Source organism: Pezoporus wallicus, unplaced genomic scaffold (genome assembly GCF_028554395.1).
Source record: "Pezoporus wallicus isolate ANWC-B61680 ecotype Strahan unplaced genomic scaffold, APGP_CSIRO_Pwel_v1 contig_6732, whole genome shotgun sequence".
NCBI classification, from domain to species: Eukaryota; Metazoa; Chordata; class Aves; order Psittaciformes; family Psittacidae; genus Pezoporus; species Pezoporus wallicus.
In genome coordinates, this window is record NW_026638638.1 from 3,289,418 (window position 1) to 3,315,395 (window position 25,978).

At 36.1% G+C, this 25,978-nt stretch overlaps 1 protein-coding gene across 3 annotated transcripts in view; it reads left to right on the plus strand.

Moving 5' to 3' along the window:
- The window catches only part of TTN (titin), a 253,429-nt gene that overhangs the window by 9,621 nt on the left and 217,830 nt on the right, over window positions 1-25,978 (plus strand). For 2 of the 3 annotated variants that reach the window (XM_057411684.1, XM_057411685.1), the window contains exons 7-42: window positions 919-1,207; window positions 1,440-1,592; window positions 2,040-2,159; window positions 3,105-3,242; window positions 4,019-4,156; window positions 4,631-4,768; window positions 6,442-6,735; window positions 6,850-6,975; window positions 8,048-8,329; window positions 8,598-8,663; window positions 9,157-9,415; window positions 9,981-10,041; window positions 10,159-10,371; window positions 11,109-11,251; window positions 11,894-12,096; window positions 12,206-12,436; window positions 13,006-13,250; window positions 13,974-14,197; window positions 14,322-14,486; window positions 14,590-14,758; window positions 15,268-16,958; window positions 17,047-17,328; window positions 17,672-17,938; window positions 18,088-18,360; window positions 18,460-18,723; window positions 18,823-19,083; window positions 19,611-19,871; window positions 20,313-20,576; window positions 20,671-20,931; window positions 21,099-21,359; window positions 21,786-22,046; window positions 22,131-22,272; window positions 22,357-22,522; window positions 22,724-22,955; window positions 23,527-23,811; window positions 23,913-24,038. In XM_057411684.1, the coding sequence (XP_057267667.1) occupies window positions 919-1,207; window positions 1,440-1,592; window positions 2,040-2,159; window positions 3,105-3,242; window positions 4,019-4,156; window positions 4,631-4,768; window positions 6,442-6,735; window positions 6,850-6,975; window positions 8,048-8,329; window positions 8,598-8,663; window positions 9,157-9,415; window positions 9,981-10,041; window positions 10,159-10,371; window positions 11,109-11,251; window positions 11,894-12,096; window positions 12,206-12,436; window positions 13,006-13,250; window positions 13,974-14,197; window positions 14,322-14,486; window positions 14,590-14,758; window positions 15,268-16,958; window positions 17,047-17,328; window positions 17,672-17,938; window positions 18,088-18,360; window positions 18,460-18,723; window positions 18,823-19,083; window positions 19,611-19,871; window positions 20,313-20,576; window positions 20,671-20,931; window positions 21,099-21,359; window positions 21,786-22,046; window positions 22,131-22,272; window positions 22,357-22,522; window positions 22,724-22,955; window positions 23,527-23,811; window positions 23,913-24,038 (8,954 nt within the window). The remainder of the gene's footprint in view (window positions 1-918; window positions 1,208-1,439; window positions 1,593-2,039; window positions 2,160-3,104; window positions 3,243-4,018; window positions 4,157-4,630; window positions 4,769-6,441; window positions 6,736-6,849; window positions 6,976-8,047; window positions 8,330-8,597; window positions 8,664-9,156; window positions 9,416-9,980; window positions 10,042-10,158; window positions 10,372-11,108; window positions 11,252-11,893; window positions 12,097-12,205; window positions 12,437-13,005; window positions 13,251-13,973; window positions 14,198-14,321; window positions 14,487-14,589; window positions 14,759-15,267; window positions 16,959-17,046; window positions 17,329-17,671; window positions 17,939-18,087; window positions 18,361-18,459; window positions 18,724-18,822; window positions 19,084-19,610; window positions 19,872-20,312; window positions 20,577-20,670; window positions 20,932-21,098; window positions 21,360-21,785; window positions 22,047-22,130; window positions 22,273-22,356; window positions 22,523-22,723; window positions 22,956-23,526; window positions 23,812-23,912; window positions 24,039-25,978) is intronic. The other variant, XM_057411686.1, reaches the window with a different exon arrangement.

Sequence of the window (25,978 nt, forward strand, 5' to 3'; positions counted from 1 at the left end):
ATTGTGCCATCTACGGTGTGTATGAAACTGGAAGTTTGTACTCCACTGCTTGTCAAACCACTTTTAGACATACGTTAGAAAATAAACCTAAAAATTAACATGATGCTGCCCTCTACTGCTGCAATATGTTAATGGTCCCTGGAAAATACAGTATAAAAAATTCATCTCAAAGGAAGTGTAACTTAGAAAGTTTATTAAATCATTTTAAGAAATGCTTTCAAACTATCTGTTAGGATCAGGACTGAATTCTCAATTTTGATATTCTAAAAAACTAGCACTTTCTAAGTGACTTCCAATTATTGTTGGGGAAATTTTAAATGCAAGTATGGAGAAAAATATAGATCAGAATCTTTCTTGCAACATGAACACATGAAGGGATAACACATAGAAATAAGATGTGGTGCAGCAGTACATAAAGTTATGTTGTTGCTAGGTGGCTGCCACATAAATTTTTTTACAAAAAGCAGTTACTCTAATCATTTTGTCTCTCTATGGAGACTGGACCACAAATGTAATATGTAATACTCACAGCCTGTAAGCCTTTTATATTATACCTATTAGGAGAATTATGATAGAGAAAATGGAAACTAGTAATTTTTATATATATATTTATTTTAAATATGTGTGCTTGAGTGAAATGCACTTTGACATCTGCCCTTATTTCTTTTTGGGAATCTAACTAAGCTACTATGAAGATATGTTACAGTTATGAGTATGACAAAAGCACACATTAGGCATAATGTTAAAATCAGGTAAGTGTAATATACAAGTAGAACACCTCAAAAACTTTTGTAAAATAAAACAAGTGAAGATACCCTAAATGGGGAGTGAATTCAAGTCCAGGCTGAATGGCACGTTTGTATAATTGCTGTTGTATGACAAAACATTAATTATATTAATACTTTATTTTTATATTAGGTCAGTTTCTCCTGCTGGAAGAATCTCCACCTCACCTATTAGACCAGTGAAATCTCCATCTCCAATCCGCAAAACACATGTAGTGACAACAGGTGGGGCCGAAGTCCTTCCTCCTTGGAGGCAGGAAGGATATACTGCAACCACAGAAGCCGAGATGACAGAAACAAGAGTATCTACAAGTGCTACCCAAATAAGAACTGAAGAAAGATGGGAAGGAAGATATGGGGTCCAAGAACAAGTTACCGTCAGTGGTGCCGCTGCTGGGGAGGTTGCAACTGGTGCTACAGAGGTAAAGTCTATTTTTTGAAAGAACGTTGGTTTTGCTTTATGTGTGGACTTATCACAGCTGATTAGATTTGCTAAATGAAAGGCTGTGTATAAAAATGTGTGTGTACCTGCTGTTGAGAGTTCTGCTGCAAGTATTTAAATGCTTCTGTGCAACATTCTGTCTCTGTACTTGATTTTTGTCCTTCTTCTGAATGCAAAACATGAAAAAATGTCTTTTGATGTGATTAATATAGGTGAGAAAGGACAGTGAAAAAACAGCAGCAGTTGCTATGGTTGTTGCTGCTGTGGATCAAGCCATGGTGAGAGAACCAGCTCCAAGTGTTGTAGAGCAAACTACTAAAAGGACAGCAATGACTGCAGTCCATGTTCAGCCTGTTCAGGAGCAGGTAGAAATAGAGCATAGGCATTCTATGGTTTCCCCTTTATCCCTTCACCCAACATGCAAACAAGGCATGATTCACTGTGAGGAATTAACAAGACGTTACCCAGTGCACCACAAAAGCATGACTGTAAAATCACTTTTTCCATTGCTTTTCACCATAGCAGGATGGAACTAGTTATTCTTAATCTGTTTTTAAGTTTAAGAATGCTTTCTATGGAAGTGTTCGTGTGTTTTTCCTTGTCATTTGTTCTCTAACATTATTCTGACACTGGTGGAGTTTTTCCTCTAATATCTCATTTACAATTTACCCGCTAGGTATAAAATAATTCCCCCTTAGTGTTTTTCCTTCACTTACACTTTTCTCTTACTTTACCTTCTCTTTCTTTTGATGATCAAATTGTTAAAATGAATTTTAAGGCTTTGTTTTTTTGTTTGTTGCTATAAAAATCAGATGAGAAAGGAGGCAACAGTAGTAGTTACCACTGATAAAGCCACAAAACAAACAGTAATATCGAGAACTAGAGAAGAAATTGTTACTTCAGAAGAACAAAGGCACATCTCTCATGAAAAGGTGAATACAGATGTTACCTATGATTGTCATACTCTGTTCAAAAATTTAATGTCTCCTCAAAGGACAAGCCTATGAACAAGAAAAATGACATACCACAATACTATTTTTAGCTTCTCATAAATGCTTAGTTACTAGTTTACATTGCTATCATTCTCCTATCTCTCCTTGATGATGATTCCTTTTTTATTTCACTTCCATTAATACTGAAGGATGTGATAGATAAACTTGAAAAACATTAACTTAGTAAAAAAATCTTTCTTTTATATATTGTATGGTGTTTTTTTCTCTGATTTTGTTTCTAAGCTTGCTATTTGTAGCCTGCTTTGTTTGTTGGCAGTACAGTGGGTGAGAAAAAAGGAGCAAAAACTCATTCTGCATTGAAATCCATTTTGAAAATACTGATCCAGATTATTTTCACGTGTTTTATCAGACAAATGGGATGTAATGGAAGATCAGCTTTTATACAGAAATATTACCTCTGCATTCTAGCAGAAATGCATGAGGAATGAAATGTAACCTATGTTTAAAGTACTTAGAAATAGAAATCAACCTTGGAAAAAAAATCAGATGTTTATATGCAGATTATAGCTGAAGATGGCGAAATGAAAATTACTTAATACTTGATTTTAATATTCTATACTTTCTCAAACTGATTATGATGCAGGACAGTTTTTCTCTGATCAGATTTTTTTTTATTTATTACTGCTTTCAGTAGCAAAGCAATCATTTGTGGAATGTTGTGTTGTTTTTATGCTTAGTGTATATATGTTTTATAAAAAGTCCATTTATGTTGATGTTGTTTCCAGACTAGATGATTTTGAAATCCAGAATTCAACATTTTATTTCCCTTCTAGTTTTATCCTCTTTTCCAAATGTATCAAAAATCATGTACCTTATACTTTTAAACAATGTTTCATTTAAACTTCTTTATTTGTAAACACCTAGGTAAGAAAACAACCAGAGAAAACTCCAGTACCCACAGTAGTTATTGCCACAGACAAAGCCAAAGAACAAGAAAGAATATCAAGATCTAGAGAAGAAATATCTACCAGACACGAGCAAGTGCAAATTGCTCATGAAAAGGTAAATTAATATTACAGATGTTTAACTCACTGTTATACACCAAAAAGTTCATAAAACCTCATTCTTCATCAGCTGTGCTACATATCTTTGCTCTGCTTATATATGAAGAGCAGATTATAAACTGAAAAGTTTATCAAGCAAGGTAGTCCAGCCCAGTGTCTCAGGTCCAGGTCTACTGATTTCAGGGCTGCTCTGTCTACAGAGGAAGAGTGCAGCTGCCAATCCTACAGATCTTTTGAACATTATGGCTTTTACTGTCAGGGTACAGAGAACTTCATCTTATGCTTAATGACCTCTGATTTTTGTCTGAAGGTAGATTTCTAGAGATAAATTTTAAAGGTTATCTCTCATGATATAATATTTATGCGTGCAGTTTGATTTAATGAAGTTCATATTTCTGTGAGTATTGAATGTATCTGCTAGACTATATTGTGAAGTCTTTGTTGGAGTAACTGATGAAATAGTTCCATCTACTGATGGGAGCAAATATTAAGTCAGTAATACTCATTTTTCTGTAAGCAGAAAACAGTTTCTACAAAACAATGATACAGTACAATTAACACACAGATTAATGCAATATGTTAAATGACTTTGTTCAGCTAGCATATAAAATATGCTATAGCTTGGTCTGCACAAAGGGATTATTCCATTTCTCAAGTGCTTTTCTTCTCTTCTTAATACAAATTCTGAAACCTTATCCCACTTTCCAGGAAAGCTGTATAATTTTGACAGCAGACATAATTGATTACTGTTATTTTCTTTACCATAAAAAATAGATAACAAAGGAAGATATGAAACCTTCTGTACCTAAGGTAGTAATTACCACTGATAAACCTAAACCACCAGTCATAATATCGAAAAGTAAAGAAGGAATTGCTACCAAACAAGAACAAGTGAGCATAACCCATGAAAAGGTGAATAGCAATATTATATTTGTTCTTTTATCCTCTATTCTTTAAAAACCTTGTGTCACTCAAAAAATACTAACTATACATTTCCAGATCATTTTTTCTATGATTTATTCCACTTACAAACTTCCAGAACTACTGTCAATACTATCTTGTTCTCCTAAATGTTTTCATTAATAGGATGCCCATAATTCCTTTCTGATTGACATTTGGAATGGAATAACTGACTCTTGAAATGCATTTGAACTTTTTTTTAAAAATTTAATCGTTACTTTTACTTAAGTAGGTGTGAGGGTGTGACAATACTTATCAGTATGCATAATAGAGTATAATAATATAGTATAATACACAGCTGTGTGCAGTGCACAAGAACCTAACCCCTTCTTTTTAGTTGTTCCTCTTCCAAAATGCTTTTCTGTTGTTCAAATATCTTTCAAGATCATATATAACTGAAACTTTTATTTTTGCTACAATAATTAGATTAAAAAGGAAGCTAAGAAAACTACTGTAGCTCCGAAACTTATTGCCACTGATAAAACCAAAGCACCAGTCACAGTGTCCAGAACTAGAGAAGAAATTACAGCCAAGCAAGAACAAATTCATCTAGCTTATGATCAGGTGACTATAGTTGTTGCAGATGTGAAATGAATTGTTAAAATTTGTTTTATCTGCAAACCTTACCTTTTAAGAGCTACTTGGGTACATTAGAATGCCTTCAAATATTCCTGATAACATACCCATCAAGTTGGATGATTGTCAAGTAACAGGGGCAGTGTGATTAAATTTCTGGTGATAAAGAGGTTTTTGTCTCACTAGACAGAAAGGAATATTATGAAACGCCACTTCTAAGACTACAGTCAGATTTCTCTCTGAAAGCCTACTTGCTACCAATGACAATCAAGTAATGTTTACTTGTTCAAATTTCTGAATGAAATTTTTTCTTCTACATGATGATTCCTTGCAATGTTATGGTTGTAAGATGAAACAGCTGATCTCTGTTCAAGTTTCAATTGCAATGTTCTTTATATCATACAAACTTTAGCATCCATTCAAGTCTGTACAATTTATTACTTCTGACAATCAGACATTAGGAGACATGGCTTTCTTCCTGTAGGACTCCCGCAGCAGAAAAGCTTTCTGATTTTAATACAGCCAGGAACTCTCATATGTGGAAGAATAGCATAACTATTGGCTACAAAAGCTAGCAGCTTTTATGTAATTCTATTTATCTACTTTGTTAGAAAAAGTATGGTACCTTCATAAAACAATTTTATAAAATATGATTAAAAGAGCACAACATATAAAGCTCAGAGGAATCAGACTGCTAAGAGACTGCAGTTACGTGTTAGATGATGTAAATTTAGGGCAAAATTCAAATTGGTACAAACAATGATTTTGAAATAGGCAATAATATTGAATAAGACATCCTCGTTACCTAAGCACTAATAAAAAAAAAACAACTCTGCAAATGATCACATTTTAGCCTCACTTGTTATTTTAGTTCAAGGTGTTAATGACTTTAAAATCAGCATGAAGTTATCCATTAGAAAGGTATCCTAAGGCATAAATAGGATATGCTTTGTTGCTACATCCAGATCAGTTATGACAGCAATAATAAACACCAGTAGTGACTGTCCTATTACCTATTGTTGTCTGACAGGGCAAAAATTTAGACCCTGATAACACAGAATTTGACAGTATATAAGAAAAAAAGAAAATTCCTGCTGCAAATGTGTTATTTCCAATTCCTCAGAAAACTCGGGTTTCCTTCTTTTGTAAAATCATTTGATAATTAGCCCTGAAACAACCAATATGCCTGGGGTAAAGTTTTTTATGGGTATATTCCATAGTAAATACATTCATATCAGATGCTAGACACATTCTCTACATTTTTAGTAGCATCTAACAGTTTTATGGAGCTGATCAGCATACTGACTTTATGTGTACATGTACATACCTGCCAAAAGTAGCCGTAAATGTGACTATGAAGCATTAAAAGAGAGCTTGCATACAAATATTGATATGTATAAAGCACACAAGCATAGCTGTCTTCTGAATATGCATAGATAGAACTTAGAAAAGACTATGTCTATGTCTGAGTCTACTGACTCTGCAATGTATTTATGGGTGAACATATTTGATGTTTACATTATTACTTTTGCATATGTATGCACACTTTCTTTTTTTGTAATATACTTTACTGAGCATTATATTTATAAATATTTGCCGTATATGTAAGCCTTTAATATAATGATGAATATTTGTATGAATTTTGCCAATGTTATCCATAGACTGAAGCTGGAAAAAGGGCTGAAGCTGTAGCTACAGTTGTTGCCGCAGTTGATCAGGCGCGTGTTCGATCACCCTGGGAACAGCAACAAGTGGATGAAGCTTATGTAAAGCAGAAAACTTTGGAATATGGCTATAAAGAGCAAGTAACAGACCGGGTTGCTGCTGTGACAGACCGGGTCGCTGAGGCCCCAGCAGAACGCCATGTTGTCACTAAAGAAGTTAAAACTGTATGTGTTCCTCCTGAGAAACATATCTCTGCTGCTGAAAAGAAGGAAGTTCAGATATCAACAGAGGTTAGACATCAGTTTGCATTGCATTCTTTTCCAAAAGCTGTGTCCCAGTGAAATTTGTTTCAGTTTGGAGAACAGCATCAAATTCTCAAAAACTTTTTTCATTGCTTTGTGTAGATAAAAAGAGCAACAGAAGCTAAGACAGAGAAAACAATTCATGTTGAACACCCACGACCTCGCACAACAAGTCCTCACTTCTCAGTCTCCAAAATTGCTGTTCCTAAACCAGATCATACATATGAGGTAGGAAGTGAAAACTGCATCCAAGAATAATATGCTCCTTTATAGTAACAAGTGGGTCACCCTTTCCAAAGGCTTTTCCTCCTGCTCCAGTATGGTGCTTTCCCAAGAAGAGTTGCCTGCTCTCTGCAACTGTTTTTGTTTACAGCAGTGCTGTAAACAGATACATGAACTGCTAACATTTGATTTGTAATTATTAGTATTTAACAAAGCTTATCATCTGTATAAGGATGCAGCTTCAATACACCATGTCATACAGTGAAATCATAAATGTATCATGAATCTTATGTTTTTTAAAGAGCAGAAGTATCCCTTTTCAATCTTATGTGCATCATTTCACTAGCACATTATAAATATTGCTTCTTTCTTCCTTGCAGTCTACTACATAATAAGCTAATTTTTGCAGTAGAAAAGATCCAGACTGTATAATATTACACTATCCATTTTAAAGTGTTTTTTCCCTATTCTTCTATTCAGGTCCTTCACATTTAATTAAAAGTTCCCATTCAATTAATTTTCTCATTCAAGCACACTTTCTCTCTTTGCGTGGACCTTTAAAAGTGAAATGCTTTTTCCCCTCATAAAAAAATTAAACACTATAAAAATTACCTAAGCTTTTTTTTCTTGAAAGATTTATGTACGTTTTCCAAAGTTATTACATCTAAAATAACATTATGAAATCTCTTTTTTTAATCAATGACAGTTACATAATTAGTAGTGTTGTTTATTGCAGTATTAGACTGATTAAATGGAAAGCTAAGGCCTCAAGTAAATAATTTTAGAGGACATTTCTTATGTTGCGCTTAAGAGCTTCTTGACAATTTAAAGATCAAATTCTAAAGTAAAATGTTAGACGCATCAAAAATAATACAAGGATATTAAATCTCTTGTATTATACTACTTCAATCTAAAACTAGAATTCATTTTCATATATGTAGCTTTTGGAATATCAACAAATAAGCGACTAAGGAAGCAACTGGTACATATGCAATCTGCTTAAGAATTGCATGTTTTAATGTTTCCTTTGAAAACAAGAGAACAACAAAGCTGTAACTCTTCCTCTTCTGTTCCTTAGGTTTCAATAGCTGGATCTGCCATGGCTACTCTGCAAAAAGAGTTGTCAGCTACTTCTGCCGTGCAAAAGATCACCAAGCCTGTGAAGCCACCTCAGCTAAAGCCTCATGAAGTCAGGATAAAAGCAGAGCCAGTTGCCCCTCCACAGTTTCCTTTTGGAGAGGCTGCTGAAGCCTATAAAAGTCATTATGATGCTGAGACTAAAAAGGAGATAGGTGTAAGCGTTAAAAGTGAAGCAGTGTGGGAAGAACACTTGATGTTACGGAAAGAAGGTGAAGCAAAGGTATGTTATTAAGCAAATTTCCATCACTTTGACTGACTTACATCTCAAAAACATAGCATAGCCTCACTTGTTTTATGTTTTTTCACTGCAATTTTCTTCTTTTGCAGCATTCTGCTGATTTTTCTCTCTTTGTTTTACATAAATCCTTCCAAGGACCTAATATTTACCTATGACAAGCAAAGAGTTTTCTTTAATTTCTTATCTAAATTCTGCTGTATATGTCCTTGGCTTTGTTAAGTGTTTATTAACTGTGTTTTAAACAACTTAGGTGACAGAAACTGCCAGAGTTCCTGTGGCTGCAGAAATCCCTGCTACTCCACCCACCTTTGTCTCAGTAAGTAATTTATATGCAGATGAGGGGAGTTTTATTATGTTTTCACCCAGTTTGCATTTTGAATTTTGTCTTTAAAGACCTGAACATGAAAACTGTCTTTATTTAATCTTTTAAACTCTGTATTAGACTTATTCAGCCACACAATTTTGACACAAACTATTCAGAATGTCTGTTATGGGGGTGATTCTTCACAATTGTCACATAGTAAGTTGACCTTTGCAGCAGTTGAAACTGACTATCTCACCATGATCTGCATAAACATCAACCTAACTTTTAATTTTCTTGTTAATAAAAGTAGTGTTCAGAGCTCCCAAATTCAGTTTCAAATACTTCCCTTTGGAAAATGCCTCTTTTTTTCCTGGATACATTGCTGAACAGAACACTGTTTTGAAGTAGACATTAATTTTTCCATTTAAATAGGTTTTAGTTAATTCAATGGCTGTTCAGTACGGAAAATATATACTGACTGTGATACCTATTTTTTGTCATATAGGGCCTCAAAAATAAGACTGTGACTGAAGGAGAGTCTGTCACTCTGGAGTGTCATATCTCTGGTCATCCTCAGCCTACTGTAACATGGTACAGGGAAGACTACAAGATTGAGAGTTCAATGGACTTCCAGATAACTTTCAAAGCAGGGCTTGCTCGCCTTGTGATTCGTGAAGCTTTTGCCGAAGACAGTGGGAGATTTACCTGCACTGCTACGAATAAGGCTGGGAGTGTCAGCACATCTTGCCACTTATATGTGAAAGGTATATATATTTATAGACTGATAGAATCATTTAGGTTGGAAAAGACCTTTCAGACCATTGAGTACAACTGCCAACCTAACACTGCCAAGTGCACCACTAAACCATGTCCATGAGCACCACATATGCCTGTTTAAATACCTCCAGGGATGGTTACTCAATCAATTCCCTGGGAAGCCTGTTCCAATGACTGATAAACCCTTTGGTGAAGAAATTTTTCCTAATATCCAATCTGAACTTCAGGCCATTTCCTCTTGTCAATGTAGGAAGATTATAATTTTGTTGACTGAATATTATTAGTAATGTAACTTAGGCATTTTGTCAGCTCCCAAGTAGAACATATGCCTTGAATTGTATTCCAGGGTTGTTAGGTAACAGGGCTGTAAGAACATGAGGAAAAGGCCAACTGGTATACTAATGAAGACTCTTAAATTGCTTCCTCAGAGGAAGTACCTGGCCCTCTGAGCCAACTAACTACTTAACCTTCTCTTTCTTTGAGACAACTAGAGTAATTGCTTAAGCACTATTAAAGTATTTTAAATTCCACTATATGGTGTTTGCATTGCAGTTTCAGAGGAAATTGAGACTCGAGAAACCATTTCTGAGAAGGCTGTTAGAGAAGAGAAACGGTAAAGTTACTTTCCTAAACAGACTACTGCTACTGTGGTCTTTAGTTTCTTGAATTCTATTTAAGAGAACTTCAGACATCAACTCACTTACTTACCTGCATTGGAATCTTATTTCAGCTACATGGAGACAAAAGACATTGTAATGGAAGATGTCTCTGCTGCAGTAGAGGAAGTATCTGGAGAACCCATACCTCCTTTCTTCATAAGAAAACCCATGGTACATAAATTAATTGAAGGTGGGAGCATTATTTTTGAATGCCAAGTAGGGGGCAACCCAAAGCCACATGTCTACTGGAAAAAAGGTGGAGTTCCTCTAACGACTGGCTACAGGTACTTTGAATACAATGCACAAAATCTATCTAAACATAAGTTTTAGGAATATTTAATTTACATTACCATAATTTTCATTCCCTTACTGATGTTAAGCCAAACAACATCACTGATTTCTGTGAACAATTATTTCTAAAATGGCAAAATCATAGCATCATGTCTTAATATGAGACTTCAGAAGGCGAAGTTTCAAAATACAAACATTCAAAAGACCATAAAATGAGAAACATTTCACATGTTTAAAAACAAATCAGGAAGAAGTTTAACATTTTTTCACTCTGTCTATGATTCTATGATTCTATACGATATTTGTATTCTGACTATGGAAATGCTATCTATTGAAAGCAACACACTTTCTAGCAGAGGAAAAAACCCCACATTTGTAGCATTCTTGAAATAAATCATGCTATAATGACCCATATTAGGACAAATTATGTGCATACAGCATATACCATTTTACTGAGTCTGATAATTGATATTTCTGTTTGTATTGCTGTTTGCATCCCATTTATTTTTGTGACAACAGACAGAAAGTAGACCTGTAGCCTAGTTTCAGCATGGTTACTTTCCCTGCACTGTTCTGCAGGTTCAATGAGTGAGAACTGCCTGCTGAAATTTCAGTCTTTCTCTTGCATAAGTTAGGAGTGATTCCAATTAATTTTATGATTAAAAGCAAATTCACTAAAAAGTATGTTAATCAGAATTATAGAGAACTTGTACTGTCATGTTTTCTACAGATACAAAGTGAGTTACAAAAGAGAAACCGGGGAATGCAAACTTGAAATTTCCATGACTTTTGCCGATGATGCCGGAGAATACACTATTGTTGTTCGTAATAAACATGGCGAAGCTTCTGCAACGGTCTCCTTACTAGAAGAAGGTACATTGCAAGAGAGAAATGTTTCTTAAATTTAACTCTAAATTGGGAAAAATATTTTGAATTGTTCTGCAAATTCAATGCATCCTAGTTTAGTCAATTCAAGAAATGTAAAGGGAGATCGGGTGGCTCTGTTTCTGCAAGACAGAATATTTGACCTCAGACTCTTGAAAGACTTTATTCTTTGCTAGAATGTCGACCTATAGCAACCTTCTTCCTTTGGCATCCATAACAGTCTCCATAACATAAGACATTCAGAGAGCAATGTAGGGAATGGAAGTTAATCAAGTAATAGGTTGTTCTATTATAGGGAAAAAAGTTTGTTGTTCTGGTGTTTTTTTAATTTCCTCTTGTAAAAATGCATGCAAGTTTGTAGGCGACAGAGCCACGGTGAGGAAATTATAAAATAGTCTCTACAGGTGCTTTCGCTTTCCTAACTAGAATGCCTAAATAGCAGTAAAACTTCTACCTGTTTATAAAGCTCATCTGAGCTTTAGATTTTACTGCTGTTTGTTCTTTGGCTAAACAGACAAAAACTCTGCTTGAATCACCAAAACCAGTAAAATAAATGTGTACTTGTTTTCTCTATTCAATACAGTGAAAATCACAAGAATTTATCAAAACTAATGTGTTCTTAATTCTTAGCTGATTATGAAGCCTACATAAAATCCCAACAAGAAGCAATGTATCAAACTCAAGTGACTGCATATATTCAGGAACCTAAAGTGGCTGAGGTAGCCCCAGCTATTTCATATGGTGACTTTGAAAAAGAATATGAAAAAGAACAAGCCCTAATTAGGAAGAAAATGGCGAAAGATACAGTGATGGTCAGAACTTTTGTAGATGAGGTATGTCTACCACTCCATAGCAATTTTGTATACTGACACCAGTACAAATTGCTTCTTTACAAGGTCTGACACACAGAACTCATGTTTTTTTTTTTTGTTTTATCTGTAGGAATTCCATATTTCTTCTTTTGAAGAAAGACTTATCAAGGAAATTGAACTCAGAATTATTAAGACCACCTTAGATGAACTTCTTGAAGAAGACGGAGAGGAGATGATGGTCGATATTTCTGAATCTGAAGCTATAGAAGCAGGATTTGATTTAAGGTTAAAGAATTACAGAACTTTTGAAGGAACAGGAGTTACTTTCCATTGCAAGACAACTGGATATCCATTGCCAAAGGTACCCCAAACCTGTATAACAGTAATCTATTTTAAAAAAAAATCTGGTGCTCTACTTGAAAAATCCCTTAACATCTCATTGTCAGACATTCTACATTATGCATAGAAAAAAGCAAATCTCAAAGGAAATCCAGTCTTTTGCTTTGATATTAAACTGAATTTTCCTTTTGTCCCTGAATAAAATAGTGTTAGGTTGATTAGCCAGTTCAGAGGTAGAAACCTTTAACCAATAGATTTACCGGCTAAATTGGTCTTGATTCTAAGTATGTCCTAGTTAGCCCACACAAGAGGAGAACACAGTAGCAAGTTCAGTCTAGGTCACTTTGCTCTCCATCAAAATGGGCTTTATATGTATTTCTAGCTCCAAATTTCAGGTTTCAGGCTACTGTGAAAACACACTATTTTAGTCTTTTTATCAAGTAAAAATATTCATGTTAACACAGGCACATGGGCTGTGATGATGCATCAGCTGAAAAGTAAGAAATCGTAACATGTTTTATGCATGGATCATTACTGGATCTTTGTCCTTAGGAGAGCTCACATAGCATTCCATTCTTTCTTTCCATGCAGATTGCGTGGTATAAAGATGGTAAGCGCATAAGGCATGGAGAGCGCTACCACATGGAAGTTCTGCAAGACGGCAGTGCTAGTCTCCATTTGCCTGTTGTTCTACCTGAAGATGAAGGAATTTATACTGTTTTTGCCAGTAACATGAAAGGAAATGCCATTTGCTCAGCAAAACTCTATGTTGAGCCAGTTGCACCCACAGCAACTCCAGGTTATATGCCAGGACCAGAAGTTATGAGAAGATATAGGTATGTACACAATAATATATGAATTTCATAAGACTTTAGTGTGCTGTGAGAGACAGTCCAAAAACTCATTATGTAGCAGCTAAACAGCTTAAGTTATTGGAGTCTGTGTGTGCCTCTACAGGATATGTAAATGTTGTTTTCATGGCTTATATTGATTTTTGTGGCAACTCTTTGTCTGATTTTCCTTCTTAATGAGCAATGCATTTTCCAGAGTACTATCATTCACATGCCTATCCAGTCACAGTATCAAATTTCCGACCTCATAACCATATTTATTTTCTTAAAGTACTAATGTTTTGGGAAAAAAATTATTCTGCAGTTGGAGTTTTAGCACTGTGTGCAGCCCCTATTTCCCACCCTTGAAATAGATGTATTTCTATATCAGAAAAAATCCAGCATTGCCATGAACTGTGTTCTGTTTCCATATATGTACACACACATGCACAAACATACACAGGATCACATCCATATCTGTACAATATCCAAAATCCCAAAACTTCCCTGGCTGTGATGTATGCTATTCAGCTGTACAAACTGCTTGCAAAAACATAAAGAAAATTGACTATGAATAAAAACTAATTTTATCACGATTTCTCATATAGATAAATTGGTTACAAATTTTTTAGAAGGAATTTTGCTAAAGGAAAAAGTTAAACTCTTTTTAGCATGTCAACCCACTGCTGTATGATGTGGTCATACATCTGTCTTATCTTTTACCTCCAGGTCTATTTCTCCACGATCTCCAAGCAGGTCTCCTGCTCGCAGTTCTCCTTCTCGTTCTCCTGCCCGCAGATTAGAAGAAACTGATGAAGGACAACTAGAGAGACTATACAAACCAGTTTTTGTCCTGAAACCTACATCATTTAAATGTTCACAGGGGCAGACAGCAAGATTTGACTTAAAAGTTGTTGGCAGACCTATGCCAGAGACATACTGGTTCCATAATGGTACATCAGCCTCATTTTCATCAACAAATAATCTTAAAAAAAACCCTTCTATGTGTTTTACATCTTGTTGAGGCATTGTTTTGAGTGAAACCTTTTTTTCTTTTTGTTTAATATGCATCTGCAGGTCAACAAGTGATTAATGACTACACCCATAAAATAGTGATCAAAGAAGATGGCACCCAGTCATTGATCATTGTTCCTGCTATGCCGGAGGACTCTGGAGAATGGGCTGTAATTGCTCAGAACAGGGCAGGCAAAGCCTCAGTCTCGATGACACTGACTGTGGAAGGTATCTATTATGCACACTATTTTTAGGAGGCTAAGGAGCGTTTCTTATTAAAAACTGTGGTTGTGCCATTTCCTCTTGTGATAACTTACCCTTCCTCTTTCAGCCAAGGAAGACCTAGTCAGACCACACTTTGTGGAAAGGCTGAGGAATGTTAGTGTAAAGGAAGGCTCTAGACTGGAGATGGCAGTGAAAGCTACTGGTAACCCTAATCCTGACATTGTATGGCTGAAGAACAGTGACATCATTGTACCTCATAAATACCCCAAAATAAAGTAAGCATTTTTATTTTTATTTTGTTTGAATAGGAAAGGAGTTCATAATCACCATCCTGTACATTGCCTCCTACAGCATGCTGAATAACCCCAATTCCATAGAAAGGATTCATTAAGGGCTTAGACCAATGGCTACTGAAGTTACAGCTTTTGCACTGCAGCAAGGTTAAGAGATCTAAAATATCTAATAGAATTCACTCAATTTTTTCCAGGTTGTGTATTTGTGTATTTTGTATTCTGCAAAGCTTTAACAACAGAGAGTTAGGAAATCTTTATCTGTCTCTGTAAGCAAAAAACCCCAACATTGAATTCAAGACTGGGTATTATTATCCTCATCTGTTTGATTCTTAGGCACTACATTCATAAACATAAACATGAATAAACATAAACATGACTAATTCCGCCAGAGATTTGCCTTTGGGAGTTTTGACAGAATTTTGGAGAAGGGCAAAAGTGAATGACAAAAAGGTGCACAAAATGTAAAAAACCCAACTGTTTTAATATTTCAGGATTGAAGGAACCAAAGGGGCAGCTGCCCTTAAAATCGAATCTACCGCCAGGCAAGATGCTGCATGGTATACTGCTACTGCTATCAATAAAGCTGGGCGGGACACTACTAGGTGCAAAGTAAATGTTGAAGTTGAACATGCAGAACCTGAACCAGAAAGGAGATTAATCATTCCAAAAGGAACTTACAAAGCCAAGGAGATTGCAGCACCAGAGTTAGAGCCTCTCCATTTGCGTTATGGTCAAGAGCAATGGGAGGAAGGAGATCTCTACGACAAAGAAAAGCAACAGAAACCATTTTTTAAGAAGAAGCTTACATCTTTAAGGCTCAAACAATTTGGACCAGCACATTTTGAGTGCAGGCTTACACCAATTGGTGACCCTACCATGGTGGTGGAGTGGCTGCATGATGGCAAACCCCTGGAAGCAGCTAACAGACTCCGCATGATCAATGAGTTTGGGTACTGTAGCTTGGACTATGGAGTAGCCTATTCCAGAGATAGTGGAGTTATTACTTGCAGGGCAACCAACAAATATGGTACAGATCATACATCTGCTACTCTGATTGTCAAGGATGAGAAAAGCCTTGTGGAAGAATCCCAGTTGCCAGAAGGCAGAAGGGGGCTGCAGCGAATTGAAGAGTTAGAAAGAATGGCCCATGAGGGTGCTCTTCCTGCAGTTGCAATGGACCAAAAGGAAAAACAAAAACCAGATATTGTTTTGGTTCCTGAACCTGCAAGAGTCCTGGAAGGAGAAACAGCACGATTCCGTTGCCGTGTGACTGGCTATCCTTTGCCCAAGGTCAACTGGTACCTCAATGGACAGCTCATCCGTAAAAGCAAAAGGTTTAGACTCCGTTATGATGGAATACACTACCTGGATATTGTGGACTGCAAATCGTATGACACAGGAGAGGTGAAAGTCACTGCAGAGAATCCAGAAGGCTTTATTGAACATAAGGTGAGACTTGAGATCCAGCAGAGGGAAGACTTCAGATCTGTTCTTCGTCGTGCACCTGAACTCAAACATGAGCCTGTACTGCCAGAGCCTGGAAAACTTCTCTTTGAGGTACAGAAAGTAGACAGGCCTGCAGAGGCAACAACCAAAGAAGTGGTGAAACTGAAAAGAGCTGAAAGAATCACTCATGAGAAGCTTTCAGAAGAATCTGAAGAGCTGCGTAGTAAATTCAAGCGTAGGACAGAAGAGGGCTATTATGAAGCTATCACTGCTGTGGAACTTAAGTCTCGCAAAAAAGATGAATCATATGAAGAAATGTTGAGAAAGACAAAAGAAGAACTTCTTCACTGGACCAAAGAGATCCCAGAGGAAGAGAAGAAAGAACTTCCTCCTGAAGGCAAAATCACCATTCCAACATTCAAACCAGAGAAGATCGAGCTTAGCCCAAGTATGGAGGCTCCCAAGATACTTGAGCGCATTCAGAGTCAGACTGTAGCCCAGGGAGCCGATGCACACTTCCGTGTGAGAGTAGTGGGAAAACCAGACCCTGAGTGCCAGTGGTTCAAAAATGGTGTGCAGATTGAAAGGACTGATCGCGTGTATTGGTACTGGCCTGAAGACAATGTTTGTGAATTAGTAATCAGAGATGTGACTTCTGATGATTCTGCCAGCATCATGGTGAAAGCAGTCAATATAGCTGGTGAAACCTCTAGCCATGCTTTCCTGTTAGTACAAGGTAATTTAAATTCTCTTACTTTCATCCTACTGCTTATCATAGTCTGTATGGTCAGCGCATTGTTGATTCATTACATATTGTTTTGCAGCCAAGCAGTTAATCAGCTTTACCCAGGAGTTACAAGATATTGTTGCTAAACAGAAAGACATCATGGCAACATTTGAATGTGAGACATCAGAACCCTTTGTCAAAGTGAAATGGTTTAAGGATGGAATTGAGATTCATTCTGGAGAGAAATACAGGATGCACTCAGATAGAAAGGCTCATTTTCTTTCTGTATTGGCAATTGAAATGTCTGATACTGATGACTACAGCTGTGCACTGATAGAAGATGAATCCATAAAAACTACTGCAAAGCTTACTGTTGAAGGTAAGAAGCACAGTAACATGCAGTACTATTAAAGTGGAGCAGGAAGAAATAAAACAATCTAAACTGATGTCTAAGACACTAAGAAATGTTCAAGCTGCTTTCATGTTCTTGGAATCCAGTATGAAAGTTTGGAGATACAGTTATTTCAAATGGTTACACCTCATATATATATATATATATATAATATACAAGCTGTATAAAGTGTGTGTATATATAATATATATATAATATATAAGGTATATATTATATATATAAAAATTTCCTTAGGCTCATTTAATAAGAAATGTTTTCATCAGGGGTATCTGTGAAGCTTATTCATGAATGTAATTATTTTTGCCTGTAGGTGCTGTGGTTGAGTTTATAAAAGAACTTGAGGATATTGAAGTACCAGAATCCTTCTCAGGTGAACTTGAATGTGAGGTTTCCCCAGAAGATGCAGAAGGGAAATGGTATCATGGCGATGTTGAACTCACTTCTAATCATAAGTATGTGATTACATCCCGCCGTGGTCGCCAAATCCTCACTATTAAAGATGTTACTAAAGATGATCAAGGAGAGTACAGCTTTGTTGTTGATGGAAAAAAGACTCAATGTCAGCTGAAGATGAAGCGTAAGCCTTTCTAATACTTATATTGTCTCTATACTATAGATTTTCCATATTGCATCATATATTATAGCTATATCACTATATCCTATAGTGCCTCAATATTCAATATTCTGCTTATCTGTTATTCTGCTTAACTTCATTTCATTCCACAGCTCGTCCCATGGCTATTCTTCAAGGACTTACTGATCAAAAAGTCTGTGAGGGAGACATTGTACAACTTGAAGTTAAAGTCTCCCTAGAAAATGTGGAAGGTGTCTGGATGAAAGATGGTCAGGAAATTCAATCAAGCGATCGTATTCACATTGTGTTGGATAAACAGTCACACATGTTGCTTATAGAAGATGCAACAAAGGAAGATAGTGGAGCTTACTCTTTCAGTGCTCCTGGTCTTGGACTGTCAACCACTGGGCAGATCACAGTATACAGTAAGTCATTATCATGATTTTGAAGATGCATTTGATTTTTGGTCCTTCAGGATTTCTTCTCAAAGGCCTAGTTTTTTCATGACAATTTTTTCTTGGCAGGTGTGGAAATAGTGGTGCCACTAAAAGATGTTCATGTAGTTGAAGGAACAAAAGCTATCCTTGAATGCAAAGTTTCAGCACCTGATGTGACTTCCTCCAAATGGTACCTAAATGATCATCAGATAAAGCCTGAAGAACGTGTACAAGCTGTATGTAAAGGCACTAAACAGAGGCTTGTGCTTACCAGAACCTATGCATCAGATGAAGGACATTATAAGCTAATGGTTGGCAAAGTTGAAACAACTTGCAATGTCACAGTTGAAAGTAGGTACCCTTTAAGATGCACTGTGCTTTGTGAAATTATTTTTTTAAATACAGGACTGTGGAAATAACAAATATATTTGTAATTTATTCTTTTTATAGAAATTGAGATTATTAGAGGTCTTCATGACATCACCTGTACTGAAACTCAGAATGTATCCTTTGAGGTGGAGCTCTCCCATTCAGGCATTGATGTAATCTGGCATTTCAAAGACCGAGAAATAAAGCCTGGTCCTAACTATAAAATTGAAGCACATGGCAAAATATATAAATTGACAGTGGTGAAGATGATGAAAGATGATGAAGGAGAGTATGTATTTCATGCTGGAGAGAAGAAAACATCTGGAAAACTTATAGTAGCAGGTTAGTATTGTTAAAGTCCACGATTTTTATTTCACTGTGATTTACAAACAATTCTCGATGCTACAATTTTGTAATTATAGCTATTGTGCTGTTTCTTCACTTTTCTTGTCTTTAGTCTATCTTTTTTCTATCTTCTTTTTGCTCTTCCCCTTATCTTTTGTGATTGGTATAATTAGAATTCAACAAATCTTTAAATAAATGTTAATATGTTTTGCTAAATCAAAGCTATAGTATGGAATGCTGTAGTATGCTTTTGATGTAATTAATGTAATAATTTTTTTTTGTCTTGAAAATTCAGATGCTTGCATTGATAATAAAAATAATAGATGAGAATAACTAGGATAGAATAAAAAACATCTTTTTGTGATGGTCAGGTCACATTCTATTCTTAATTTTTCACAGAACTCAGAATGTCTATGGGCATGCTGCAAATTAGGGCAAAGAATTCTTTACATGCGATTGTACTTTCTGTATGTGGGAAAGTTGAACAGCAACAAAACAAAAACATGTGGTCTGCTTCCCAACAGGTGGTGCCATTTCAAAGCCTCTCGCTGATCTGACTGTGGCTGAGTCCCAGACATCTGTTTTTGAATGTGAGGTGGCAAATCCTGAATCAGAGGGCCAGTGGCTAAAACATGGTAGACCGTTAGCTATGACAGATCAGTACCGTGCTGAATCTGATGGTGTAAAGAGAAGGCTCATTATCCCTGTTACGAAAATGGATGATATGGGTGAATATAGCTATGAAATAGCAAGCTCAAAGACAACTGCCAAACTGAAGGTGGAAGGTCAGTATTTTTTACAATGAACTGTTTTCTTTTAGTCCAACATTACACACTGTGTCTTGGATCAGGCCTTAGGATACCAGCATATTTTATTTCCTTATTTTTTAAATACTTTTATACCATGATGTGTTTTCTGAAGTAGCAAACTTACTGTGTTTTGGAGTCTCCACATCTTGAATTTAGCATGTATTTCGAAAAAAAAAAAAAACCACATATTTTGTTCAAGGTACTGGTTAGGAGGTAGAAATTCACATTTTGCTATTTGTGTAGTAAACATATGAAGTAAAAAAATCTGTTTCTGATGGATGCTACAAACTGTAGGAATCAATATATACATACTACATTTTAAAATAAAGCACCATTATTCAGTTTTGTTTAGACGATTATTATATTTACTATAATTTTTAATTTTGGTCTGTTTTTTCTATTTATTTTTTTTTCTAGCTGTTAAAATAAAGAAGACACTAAAGAACTTGACTGTGACAGAAACACAGGAGGCGGTTTTCAGTGTAGAACTGACCCATGCTGATGTGAAAGGAGCTTTGTGGATTAAAAATGGTGTTGAACTTGAATCAAATGACAAATATGAAATTACAGTGAAAGGAACTGTTCACACACTGAAAATTAAACACTGTGTTGTCACTGATGAGTCTGTTTATAGCTTTAAGCTTGGAAAGATAGGAGCAAATGCCAGACTTCATGTGGAAAGTAAGTCAACCTGGTTTGAATATTTGCCTTAATGTGTTGTTTGAAATTCAAAATGAACACACTGCTGAATCTTGCTTTTTTTTTTTTCCTTAAGCTGTCAAGATCATCAAAAAGCCAAAGGATGTGACTGCTTTGGAAAATGCTGTTGTCTCCTTTGAACTGAGTGTCTCCCATGATACTGTACCTGTCCGATGGTTCCACAAAAACATTGAGCTTAAACAAAGTGAAAAATACAAGATGATATCTCAAAGGAAAGTTCATAAGCTTATGCTGCATAACATATCTCCTGCTGATGCCGGGGAATACACAGCTCTTGTTGGGCAAATCGAGTGTAAAGCAAAACTGTTTGTGGAAAGTAAGTATACTAAGTTTGCAAGAAAGTAATTATACAAGTTACTATATGAACTCGTATTGAACAACTTGACCTGACACTTCACAGCCTGCTACTCTTATTTTTTTGTAGTCTTCCACACATACTGACTTAAAAAAAATCCTTTCTTTTTTTTTTTTTTTCCCTCTCAGCTATACACATCACAAAGACAATGAAAAATATTGAGATTCCTGAGACCAAAACCGCCTCTTTTGAATGTGAAGTTTCTCATTTCAATGTGCCTGCTGTCTGGTTGAAAAATGGTGTGGAGATTGAAATGAGTGAAAAGTTCAAAATAGTAGTCCAGGGAAAACTCCATCAGCTCAATATCATGAACACAAGCAGTGAAGATTCTGCAGAATACACCTTTATCTGTGGAAATGACAGAGTCAGTGCAACCCTGACCGTAAAACGTATGTAGGAATGAAATTAGCCAGGATATTCTACAGTTACCAGTAATAAAGTTTGTGTTAATAGATACACTTGGTGCAATTTAGAAAAAAAACCAACACTATTGTAGAGGTATTTTCAAATAACCCTAAACAGTCTTAATTACGCTTTTGAAAGACATCCAGAAGCTGTGAATGTGAAAGTCACATCCTGGATTCTTCTGTTTAGGCCAACATATCTAAACGCTAAGCTACCATAGGAGATAGAATTTAGATTCCTATGTCATTCAGAAATTTTGTGAAATTTAATTGCAGTATTAATTATAGAACCTTCCTTTTAATATTATAAAAAATCAGAATCTGTCTTTAAACATCTCTGAACCTGTTAACATGTATTTGAAAGAAAGAAAAGCAGAATAAAAAATCCCAAACCATGTCCTTTTCTTTTAGCTATCTTGATTACCTCCATGCTAAAAGACATCAATGCTGAAGAGAAAGATACGATAACATTTGAAGTTACTGTTAACTATGAAGGTATCTCATATAAATGGCTAAAGAATGGGGTAGAAATAAAATCGACTGATAAATGCCAGATACGAACAAAGAAGCTCACACACTCTCTCTCCATAAGAAATGTGCATTTTGGTGATGCTGCAGAATACACCTTTGTTGCTGGAAAAGCAGCTTCATCAGCCACTTTATATGTGGAAGGTATTTGCTCTTTTGATTTGTATATTTATTAATTTTTATTGGCTTAAGAATGATGGCACTAATTCTATTATTTTTCTGCCCTAGCTCGTCACATTGAATTTAGGAAGCATATAAAAGACATCAAGGTTGTGGAGAAGAAGAGGGCTATTTTTGAATGTGAAATTTCAGAACCTGACATTCAGGTCCAGTGGATGAAGGATGGACAAGAACTCCAGATTGGTGACAGGTAAATGATTGCTTCTATACCATATTGTCTTTTGTTATGTATTTTCCACAGGAAATAACTTTCTTATTTTTCTGATGTCCTTAGGATGAAAATTCAAAGAGAGAAATATGTGCATCGTCTCATCATTCCTTCCACAAGAATATCTGATGCCGGTCAGTACACAGTAGTAGCAGGTGGAAACACATCCAGTGCCAATTTGATAGTGGAAGGCCGTGACATTCGTATCAGAAGCGTCCGTAAAGATATTCAGGTATGGCATATACAGAAGCATAGATGTTTCATAGTTTTATCACTCAAAGAATAATGCAAAGGAAAGGAGACAGTATCTAACCAGCAAGAGTCCTAACACAAAAATCTGTAATCATAAGGTCACAGCCTTCTAGGAAACTGGAATGTGGGACCATCTGTAAAAACAGATGCTGTTTCTAATATTTATTCTACTTCTTCAAAGGTCCTTGAAAGACAAAGAGCTGAAATTGAATTTGAAGTCAATGAAGATGACATTGAACCACAGTGGTACAAGGACGGTATTGAGATCAACTTCCAGTATGAGGAAAGATACAGTTATGTGGTAGAAAGGAGAATTCATCGAATGAGCATCTTTGAAACTACTTACTCTGATGCTGGAGAATATACTTTTGTTGCAGGACGGAATAGGAGTTCTGTTGTTCTCTATGTGAATGGTATGTGTCCCCACAAGCAATCCTTTGACTGTTTTTTTTTTACCCTGTGTTTTTTTCTGATTCTGTATGGCTTTTCTGGATTCTAGAATTCTAAATCTGAAAGTAAAAAAAAAAAAACAACTAAAGAGAATGTCTGGAACATTACCAAAATCCTCATGTACATGGGTCTGTCTTGTTCTACTGAAATAGCTTGCTAGCAGATGAAAATACTATAGTAGCTCGTTTCCCCATGGCATTTATTTACACCAGGAAATTCTTAAGTCCAAATAAAACTAATATGTTCATATGGACAAATATGCCTTGCCAGGAGGATCAACATAGAAATTCTTGGACACATTTTGCCAGAAAATACTTACGCTAACACAGTTAACTATGTTAAAGCACTTGTTGCTAGATCATTTCCCCTGTATCAAATAAAAAGGGCAGATTTTCATGGGCACACAAGATTAGGGCTAATGAGATTTAAGAAAAAATAAAATTCCATGGTAATATTTTTGAAGCCTTGATAAATATTAAGATTCCTCTCTCTCCTCCTTTCTTCCCTCCCCTTTTTTCCCCACACAATTTGCAGCTCCAGAGCCACCCAAGATTATTCAGGAACTAGAGCCAACCACTGTGGAGTCTGGCAAGCCTGCCCGCTTCTGTGCTATGATATCAGGCAAACCCCAGCCCAAAATTTCCTGGTACAAAGATGATCAACAGCTTTCTTCAGGTTTCAAGTGCAAATTTCTTCATGATGCACAAGAATATACCCTATTGCTCATTGAAACTTTTCCTGAAGATGCAGCAGTGTACACCTGTGAAGCAAAAAATGACTATGGAGTTGCTACAACTTCAGCTTCACTTTCAGTAGAAAGTGAGTTTCCCATGCTCAGAACAATGTCTGTGAAACGAGATTGCCAACATGTGTATGATCATCTTCATCTTTATAAATTACTTCCTTTTGTTACCCTCTAGTTCCAGAAGTTGTTTCTCCTGAACTAGAACTGCCAGTGTATCCACCTGCTGTCTTAATGCCATTACGTGATGCTGTTACATCCGAGGGACAGTCTGCTTGTTTTCAGTGCAGAGTTACAGGGACAGGTGGGTTAAATGAAATCCTTCACACCTTTTCATCTCTCAGAATTTTTCATCTTGAACTCAGAGAAATTTCAGCAGTATATATGCTGGAATCAGTCTTTCCCCAGAAATACAGTTATCTGATATATGCACACAGCAAAATGTTACTCACTGATAGCTAACAATTAAGCAAGTCATATGTCAAAGGTGGCTTTAAGCATGAAAGCCATAAGCTGTCACAAACATTAAACATTTCTAAAAAGAAGGTCTGTTTCAAAAAAATTGTCTTTGGAAACTTCTCAGAGTTTCAAATACTGATATTTGAAAACTGCCAGTAAAATGTAAAATGCGTAATTTCAAAACATGGAGTATCATGTCTTTTCAAGTGTAGATTTGCCTTAAATAAGTTTGCTAGTTTTTGTTACAGTGAATATCATTCTACATTTAAAAGAATTCTCTCCAAGTTAACACAAACCCCAGTATAACTTTCTTCAATAAATGGCCTTGAGTATGACCAATACTAAAACATTCACATGGAATTCACTGCAGAATAAGATCCAGTTTCAATCCCAAAGGATTTACAGTTATTTAAAGATAAATAAAGCTCCAAACTTAAAAATAATCCTGAGTGATAGCTTTGTAAAAATCCACAAAAAATTGATAATATACATGCACATACTGATATATATCATTTGCATTGCTATTACTGGAAATCAAATTCCAAATTAAAAAAAAACAAAAAACAACAACTTCACAACAAATTTGGCTCTGTTTTAAAAGTGGTGCTAAAATTCAGAAAATGTATGTTGGAAAGGCTGGCTTGCCCTCTGTCCAAAGCATGCTAGTTTAACTTTTTTTTGACATGTTTTTGTTTATGTGAATGGGATAGGTGCATTTACAGCACAGAGTATAAGGATCCTTTTATTCAGGTCCCCTTTTATAGACCCTTAGAATGGTTTAGGTTGGAAAAAATATTTAAGATCACTGAGTCCAGATATAAACCTGACACTGTTGGCCACTAAACTGACTGTTCACCACTAAACCATGTCCCTAAGTTCCACATCTACGCATCTTTCAAACACTTCCAGGAATGGTGACTCACTAACTTCCCAGGACAGCCTGTTCCAATGCTTGACAACCCTTTCAGTGAAGAATTTTTCCTATTGAAAATTTCCTGTTACATACCGCTCACTTGAGTTGTGAAAACCTTTTACCTTAGGTTAGGTAACAGATGATTGCAAATATCAGTTGTATTTTAATGGTACATGGTATGCACCTGCCAATTGAAAACACTATCTTTTTTCTTCTGATGGCAGTAATAACAACACTATGTGTGAAAACATTTGATTTATTATGTAATATAGCGCCAGGTGGGGGTGGAGAGGTGAAGGTTAAAGCCTGCTTCAGTCCTCTTCTTTCTCCACGTCTACAAGAATCTATGCAAGTTAAATAACAACAACCTATAATATAGGAATTTTGAAAAGGTATAAAGACAAGATTTTCCTTGAGAAATATGAGGTGTAAAGCTTCCAATAGTTGCAACAAAAAGAGGTAAGGTACTGTACTAGAAGAAGAATATTCCTTTCGAATTTCGTTAACCTGTTCAGCTCAACCTAGTGATTTTATAGCCTTTTCAATCAGGCAGTTGGAGTAGAACCATAGAATGGTTAGGGCTGGAAAGTACCTGAAGATCACCTAGTTCAAACCCCTCTGCCATGGGCAGGGATACCTCACACTAGACCATGTTACCCAAGTCTCTGTCCACCCTGACCTTGGACACTGCCAGGGATGGAGCATTTACCACTTCCTCGGGCAACCTGTTCCAGAGCCTCACCACCCTCATGGTAAAGAACTTCTTCCTTATATCTAACCTGAACTTCCCCTGTTTTAGTTTAAACCCATTACTCCTTGTCCTATCACTGCAGTCTCTAATGTAGAGTCCCTCTCCAGCATCCCTGTAGGCC